Source organism: Homalodisca vitripennis, chromosome 5, assembly GCF_021130785.1.
Source record: "Homalodisca vitripennis isolate AUS2020 chromosome 5, UT_GWSS_2.1, whole genome shotgun sequence".
Lineage (NCBI taxonomy): Eukaryota > Metazoa > Arthropoda > Insecta > Hemiptera > Cicadellidae > Homalodisca > Homalodisca vitripennis.
The window spans coordinates 21,107,819-21,117,093 of NC_060211.1; the positions used below are offsets into that span (position 1 = coordinate 21,107,819).

Below are 9,275 nucleotides of genomic sequence, written 5' to 3' on the forward strand. Positions count from 1 at the left end.
TTTTAGAGTAGCTACTTGATTTAAGTTTTTTAAAGTATTACATAATTCAAATCTTATAATTAGATAGATTTAATTATGGTTTGGTGAAGGAAATCCTGTTTATAGCTTCTTAAGGTGTTCTCAGATGTATTGTATGTTGAAGGTCTGATATATATTTTCTGATCTACATAAAAATCCAGTTATATGCTGATCGTAATAATTGTTATTACTTTTTCAACTCAGAACGTCATTTCATGAGGTGAATACTCACCTCATCATATCAGTTATAGTATTCGTATCCATGAAACGAATCTCATTTTTTACGTGACACTTGGAGATCTGCGCGTGTACCGATAATGCGCGTGTTGGCGTTCCTTAAAACTCGCGTCTGTGAGTGTCACTAGATTACAATGTACACGATTGTAATGCCAATATATTAAATCTTTTATTTTTCCATTTGGTTTAAAGTTTTAAATAATACATTTAATAAGATAATCAATTTCACAGTGATGAACTTCGAATATGAAGTGGAAGTATTATTAAAATTTAAAAACATTCATAAATTAGTCATACGTATTTTTAAGATCTAGTTCATCCATTTGTGCGATAACTCTGTATAGAAAGGTCGTAGTCTTGAAACTACACGGATCCCCCTAGGTTCAAGGAAAAACTTTATTGATTTAAGGTCGTAAGGTCAAGGGGTGTTTGTTTTTCTGTGTCTATCCATCTGCTCAACGCATCGTACGATAACCTTTTGATAGAAAGGTCATAGTTTTGAAACTTTATACATGGATCGCCCTTGGTCCAAGGAAAAACTTTATTGATTTAAGGTCTTAAGGTCAAGGGGTGTTTGTTTTTCTATGTCTATCCATCTGCTCAACGCATCGTACGATAACCTTTTGATAGAAAGGTCATAGTTTTGAAACTTTATACATGGATCCCCCTAGGTTCAAGGAAAAACTTTATTGATTTAAGGTCGTAAGGTCAAGGGGTGTTTGTTTTCTGTGTCTATCCATCTGCTCAACGCATCGTACGATAACCTTTTGATAGAAAGGTCATAGTTTTGAAACTTTATACATGGATCGCCCTTGGTCCAAGGAAAAACTTTATTGATTTAAGGTCTTAAGGTCAAGGGGTGTTTGTTTTTTCTGTGTCTATCCATCTGCTCAACGCATCGTACGATAACCTTTTGATAGAAAGGTCATAGTTTTGAAACTTTATACATGGATCGCCCTTGGTCCAAGGAAAAACTTTATTGATTTAAGGTCTTAAGGTCAAGGGGTGTTTGTTTTTCTGTGTCTATCCATCTGCTCAACGCATCGTACGATAACCTTTTGATAGAAAGGTCATAGTTTTGAAACTTTATACATGGATCCCCCTAGGTTCAAGGAAAAACTTTATTGATTTAAGGTCGTAAGGTCAAGGGGTGTTTGTTTTCTGTGTCTATCCATCTGCTCAACGCATCGTACGATAACCTTTTGATAGAAAGGTCATAGTTTTTGAAACTTTATACATGGATCGCCCTTGGTCCAAGGAAAAACTTTATTGATTTAAGGTCTTAAGGTCAAGGGGTGTTTGTTTTTCTGTGTCTATCCATCTGCTCAACGCATCGTACGATAACCTTTTGATAGAAAGGTCATAGTTTTTAACTTTATACATGGATCCCCCTTGGTTCAAGGAAAAACTTTATTGATTTAGGGTCGTAAGGTCAAGGGGTGTTTGTTTTTCTGTGTCCATCCGTCTGCTCAACGCATCGTACGATAACCTTTTGATAGAAAGGTCATAGTTTTGAACTTTATACAAAACGGATCCCCCTTGGTTCAAGGAAAAACTTTATTGATTTAAGGTCGTAAGGTCAAGGGTGTTTGTCTTTCTGTGTCTATCCATCTGCTCAACGCATCGTACGATAACCACTAGATATAAAGGTCCTAGAGACTTGGAACTTGAGACATAGGTTTGTTTTCGTTCATGGAAGAACCCTATCGACTGTGTTATAAACAATTCAAAGGAAACTCCGTCCTTATGGGCGATAACTCTTGATAGAACAGACCTAGAGACTTGGTATATAGGTTCCTCGTGTTTCTAAGAAGAGCTCTATTGATTTTAAGGTCAAAAGTAAAAGAATAGTCTGTCCGTCTATATATCACTGCGCTACCTTGCTTTTCATCAAGTTCTATCGGTTCCTTCGATTCTATGTTGCATTGGTTTATTTAAATATCTTTTGTTTCATAATAGATTAATACGGTCTTTGAGCTAATAAAACAAAAGTATCAACCAGTTCTACAATTTCAATATGACATATTTATATTTATTTTATAAAAAAGATCGATTGCGATATATGAGATCGAAATTAGTGAACAAATCAAATAAGAAAATCACACAGACTTGTTGGTGAATGACTTTAGAGCAACATCAAACTTAGTTTTGATAATAAACCTGTATGGAAATGGAATCAAACATGCTCGACACTGATTTTCAACAATTTTAATTGGTTTGCAAGTGTAATTAATTCCAATTAGGAAGGATGATGGAAGGATGCACAGAGACATGGATGAGTAAAGGAGCGACCGCGGGGAAAGCTGAAGGAGTGCGAGTGGGTATATATACCTTGGAGAGCAACACAACTACATGTTCCTTGGGATTACAATCATGTACACTCAGGTCAGTAGCATAGTATTAAAAGTCATGATAATTCTAACTGTTGACAGTATTATTTAATTATAACGACACATTTTAGAATATTGCTGTAATCACTTTGTTATAACATTAAAATGTTATCGTTATTTGTAATCTAAGAGTGCGTAGAATCCTAGACTTATTGAAATTGGATTATTATTTAAATAAATACATTTTTTTTTACTATGACATTGTAGTGTAAATATTTATATAATATATTATTAATATATCAAGCTATAAAGAAATTTGCATTTTAATTAAACAGTTTAAAATGTTTTAAACTGTGGATTGGCAGTTTTTTTGGAATATTAAAGGCATAAATTGATTTGTGATAAAATCTTTATTGTGTTTGCATGTTGAATTTAGCCTCAGTTCACCTTCCTTTTATTGCAACGTCTGGTATCTAACGCTGTCTCAACTTGACTCCTGGAATCTGGAGTCAAGTTTGTCTGAAGAGATCCAAAAAAGTCGGCGACGAACCTTTACATCGTTTCAATATCAGAGACGCCTATAAATAGGGCTTCTTCGTCGCCAAATTTCTTTGGATCCCTTCAGACTAACATGACTCCAGATTCTAGGAGTCAAGTCTGAGACAGCGTCAGATACCAGACACTGCGATAAAAAGAAGGTGAACTGGAGCTAAAATCAACATTCATATTGAATCAACCCTTCCTACCATAGCTATACGTATTTTGCTGTTTTGAATTGTTATAGAACGTTATGGTGTTGTTAAGCTGTAATAGATTTTTGAATGTTTTTGTTTCCGTGTAACATTTAGGACGAATAATTACTATTTATCGATAAGAGTAATAAGATCGTAAAGACTTTTAAAAGCTCATTAAGGGTTATTGTTAGATACATTTCTCAGAAATAAAAACACAAAGATTGTATTTAGTTATTCAATTTTGTTTGCAATGGTTTAAAATTCTCAGTCCAGTGTCGTCTGGTGTAGCAAAATATTATATTTAAAAATATTCTGGTAATATCTAAAAAATATGCTTTGTTTGTCCTTAAAAAGTGAGTTTTTCTTTTATTTATAATAATATTATTACAATTATTATTAATAATGTTACGATTAATAGATTCCATTAGATAGAATTATTTAATTTCGCTTACTTTTAATAGCAGTTCAAAACTTGGATAAAGCCGATGTTCTGAATATAAACCATTCTATTTAAGAAAGCACCCGTAAGAAGACAGTACCCGTAAGAATTCTCAGTGCGTTCTTATTACCCGTAGACACACAAAGCGACTAGTCCGACTCACTGTCGTATAGTGTGACATAGGTATGTGATATAGACATGACTACAGTCGTATCAATGTGCGACATCATGTTTTCATATGGATTACAAGAGGAGAAGTCTATTTCACTGTTTACTTGCATTTGAGAAGATGTCATCGGAGGAAGAAGTGGTGCCTCTCCTTCTCCCGTCGAGTAGACAACAATGTAGAACTAGCTTGAGTTGTGATTCTTGTAGATAGATTTCATTACAAAATCGGCCTATTGCAACCGTCCTCGTGGTAAAACTTTCTAAAGCCCTCAATATTTATATTTAACTTCATCGACGCCTAGACCCTAAACACCCTCGTTCCAATGTTTATATATACAGGGTGTTCAGTAAAAGTGTTCCAATACTTGGGGATTTTGTTCAATACATAAAAATGAGCAATAAAGTGCATATGAAGGTATGTCTTAAAACCGTTAGTTTTCCGCCTATCTGTCTGTATGTGTTTTTATAAAAAAATTATATCTTTTGAACCAGATAAGATAGACTAATAAAACTTCAGAATTGTATTACGGTTTGGTAGACATTGTGTAAATAAATTATTAATAACATCCTTTTATCCGTTTTAAAACGGCGGAAGTTAATCAGTTTTGAGCTATTTTGATGAAATAATTTATAAGTCCTTGACATCCTTCACTAATTTTTAAAGGTATAATAAAAAAAATATAATATAATTTTATGTTTTGGTAAGTTTCCTAGATGAGTATCTTAGGAGTAATTCAATAGTTTAGTAAATAGTAAGTCCATATGGTTGTTTATAATTTAGTATGAACTAACATGCCAATTATAATTTCTTCGATTTAAATCGTTTCGTGAACTATGATTTTTGATTTTGCTTATAGCTGTGAGTTGTTAGAAATCCTATATGTTCATAGTAATCCAATTCTTAACAGGTTCATAGTTCCTTAAATGTTCGTGCTTTTTCACGAGAATGGCGTTTAGGTGTCATTAAAAAACTTATTCTTTAAACTTTATTCTTTAGTGTTGCTGAGCATATAACAAAGAAGCTGTTTTGTTTTTATTATATTGTGTGAGTTTTAAAATAGATATTTTAAGAGCTATAAACAATCGTTTTATTAGTTTTTAAAAAAGGTTTGTTGATTTATAATGTAATACAGCTTGCGATCAAATATAAGTAAACGTTATCTAACGGAAACTTGAAAAAGGCTGGTACACAATCAAAACACTTAGAGGCACTTGTAAGGCGAATAGGAAATTAGTCCTCCGCAATAAATTGACTTCAGGTTGTGTTCCATATCACTGTCACTATTACATTTCATCCAAGAATGAATTATAAGTATACGTGAAATGCGTTCTTTACATTTTGAAATGTTAAGAAAAAAGTGTTGGAAAATTAAGACAAATCTAACAAACGGCGCTATAACTAATCTCTGAGAGGCTCTTATCGCTTCATGATATCTGTTTCTGCTTGTGTGTTTTGCCTCACAAAAAGTACACATGCACTGGAAATAACCATGACATCAAAAGTTATATGAGAAGAGCTGCTAGACAGATACTCGATGGTGTAACCACAAAAATTTCCTTCAGTAGATGTGATTGCGGGGCACTGATAGCACTAAACAATCTTATAACAATTCTGATAAACATGAAATCATAAACAGTAGAGATTCGGTTTTACATCCCAGATACTTATGATAATAAGGTAGGAGTACACCACAACACGTGTTGCTCAGGTTACGTGCAAAAATTCAAATTCATAGCTCAATTCGTTTTTGAGATATCCAGTAGAAAACATACACACATTAGATAGACTAGTGGTAGCTGACAAAATGTACAAAATTAAAGTTTGTAACTAAATTTTGTTTTGAGATATTACCCTGATTGGCTTTGCTAATGCTCAGCCAAATCACATCGAGGGATATTCAGATTCATAGAACTCTATCTTGTATATGAAAATACACTGATCCTAAGGAGTATCGAAATACCCTATGGAATATAACGAATGTCTCACCAACCAATCCACCAAATATCACAATGTCACACGAGTGTATTCAAGTCTGTTTACAGATTGATTTATTCTGCCATTTTTCTTGCAATCTTGATATTAATGTAAAAATATCTATTAATGTTCAGCCAAATTCCATACAGTGACATGTACCATATGGAATTCGATGTTCCTCGCATAGAAATGAGCTTTACGCAAAGTTACAAGTTTATCGGTCAATTCTTTATTTGAAGTTTGTTTTTGACGATGGAAGGATTGTGAAAGAAATAGGATTTTTCCGGACATTTGCCATCGTTTAGTGATACAAAAAAGTTAATAAAACTACGTTTCGAGATCTGCAATCTAATATCTTCTTGAGGTAAATAAGTAACCTAATATATAATTACAAACTAGGTAAAAAAGAAAAAAAAACATACCAGAGCGTTGTGACACGCATAAGTCAGGAATCACAGCCACCACAATGTGTGTCAACTTCACTAACTCTAAAACATGCAAAAAACAAAACACAACACTAATAATTAAAACTAAACTACAGAATACATGTAATAATAGGTCTGCATTTGCCGACCAACCACCTACGACTGACCAGAGGTCAATAGTAAATGGTAATCATCACGGAAGAAACAAGATGGTGGCAAAAAAGGGGTGAACAGGAGTGGGCCTTTTTTATTATTGGTTCATGCTAGACGAACTTCTTAAAACCATACTGTGACTCCACATGATACAAATATCTAATCTGATAAATACGTACTTTTGGTTTTTTAGTTCATTTAAAAAAATTTCAACCAAAGCCGCCTAATGTCGACTGATGGTTGACTTATTGGTTAAAGATTTTTTGTACCACTGTACGATGGCAAATGTCCGGAAAAAATCCTGTTTTCTTATCTATAGATAATTTCGTGTTCCAGACATTACGTGGACAGACAGATAGAAATGAAATTTGTTCAGCCCTTTGTGGACTCAAGCCTTTGTTCAGGCTTCGCTAACTCTGAAGTGGACAAGGCTACGAATCTCTGAGACATCAATTTAAACTTCAATATATGATGTAAAATGACCATCACTGTTGCGAAAATTGTTTAGAGTGTGATAATTCGTCAAATGGTCCCAATTTTGGAAGTAGGGTGAATATTAAAGTAATTATGAGTGCCAGCTTTAATATTTTTTCCTTTAAGTGTATTTTTCATTCCGTTCCCGTTTATGATAATGCCTTTCTTCACCTAAAACATAATGTTGCTTCCAGTTGACGGCTTCTGTGCTGCTGGCCATCGTTGCCTTCACCCATGGATACACGATGTACCAGAACGTCCCCAAGCCATCCCAGAGCCCAGAGACTCGCTATGGCCAGAGAGTAGCGATTGTCCCTAGATCAAAACAGAGCGAGGAGAACCATTCCAGTGGTGGAAACGCCGGTCAACACAAACACAGTGGGAATAATCAGCCAATCGACCATCGCCTGACACTCTTCAGGACCTTCGGCCAGACACACGTCCAGCCGCAGACTCAAGAGAGCCAAATAGTACAGAACCACGTCCAGGCACAGCCCACCCACGTCCACACCCGTACCCTGGACTATCATGACCCCCATCCCAAATACAAATACGAGTACGCCGTCCATGACAGCCATACTGGAGACTTCAAAAGCCATCATGAGGAACGAGACGGTGACACTGTCCACGGAAGTTACGAGTTAATAGAGCCAGGCGGTGCTAGACGTGTAGTGCACTACACTTCGGGAAAGAATAGTGGATTCGTGGCTGTGGTTCATCGTGAGCACACGGTGCACGAAAGACCAGTCCAACAAGAGTCCGCACATCAAGAACCTGTGTATCCAAACGATGTGTATCACGAAGAGATGCAACACGACGAGTTACCTATTCAAGATGATGCACAATATAAGAATACATTACTTTCAGATCATCAGGCCGGTCAAGATCATCCACATTATCCGGCACAGGAGGTGTTCTCTGAAAATCAAGGTCATGAGGGCAACATAGAAACCCAGCAGAGTCAACAACAATACATACAAAATGAACAAATGCACCAGGAGGTATACCCTTCATATCAAGAACATCAGTTCAACTCAATCGAACAGCAAAATTATCAACAGATGCACCAGGAGATGTACCCTTCACATCAAGAACTCCAGAGCACCTCGGTTGAACCACAGAGTCACCACCAGTACTCACAACATCAGCAGATGCAAGAAGAGGCACAGCAAGAGCTGAAGAGTACCACACTAGACCAGCAAGATTACCAAAAGTACCCCTATCGCAAATATGACAACAATATACGCCAACAATATCCAACTCATCAGGTCGACCACCACCAACGGTACTCTTTGCCTCAGTATCGCCACAGAGAGTCTGATAGACATAAAACTGATAGCAGCGTTCAATAATTTAACTCCTTCAGTCTGCAATAACTAGTCATGTCTGTTATTTATTAATAAATATAAGTAAACATATCTGACAATTTTCTAAACAATGTTCCCAGTATGACTGTTTTTCGCAAGGCAAAAGAAAAATTGCGTATTTAGTTTGAGCACTTCATATACGAAATAAGCCTTGCAAAGAACGATAAAATGGAATGTTGTCATCATTTTGTAAATAGTAGCAACAAAAATTAATAAAATAACTATATCACTGAAAAACAACTAGATAAAATATTGAAAGCCACTTTCACATAGATAATAGGTCTGTATTTACCATTTATTTAAGTGTCTGACCGTTTGTTTTAAATAGGAAATATAAAATGATAATTCTTTTCTCCGGACATACTTTTCTTAATTTGTCTCTCTTAAAACCAACCTTCAGATCCAGAAATAAGTTACATCAGTGCCATTAACCATACATACTTTAAAGTGGTGATTTCAATATTTGCATCTAGTTGTCTCATTGTGATATTTATGTGCCTGAAGGTAGATTTTAAATTCGTAAATTTAAGAAAAATATGACCTAAGGAATTTTATCGTTCCATATTTTTAAGAATTTTTAAAATCTGTCGATCTGTATCTTTCTTAGGGGAAAAGCCATGTTGTGTGATTATGCAATGCAAATTAGCACTTGGCTCCCGAACCATAATAACAATCAGGGTAAGATTAACACCGGTTTAAACTCTAAGCCAAACTTCGAGATTAAATCTCACTTCTCACGACTTAGGATACAATTAATTTACACCAACTCTAAGTAGTTGAATATGTAAAACAGCTGTAACACAACAAGCTCAATAAACTAGACACTTTCATGCATTATTACGCTTGCAGTTAATTTACTAAGTACCAGCAGTGCTCTTGTTACTTTCTACTACATTAATTTGGGGTTGAATTGTTTGATCACGATTAGATTATTTTTAATACTATTATTATTACA

The 9,275-nt window shown here is 35.1% G+C and overlaps 1 protein-coding gene across 1 annotated transcript; it reads left to right on the forward strand.

Moving 5' to 3' along the window:
- The first annotated feature begins 2,503 nt into the window (after positions 1–2,503).
- On the forward strand, positions 2,504–8,305 carry LOC124363373 (myb-like protein Q). The gene is made up of 2 exons (XM_046818623.1): positions 2,504–2,572; positions 7,148–8,305. Exons 1-2 carry the CDS (start codon positions 2,504–2,506, stop codon positions 8,303–8,305), a joined length of 1,227 nt encoding a protein of 408 aa, XP_046674579.1.
- Positions 8,306–9,275: the final 970 nt, after the last annotated feature.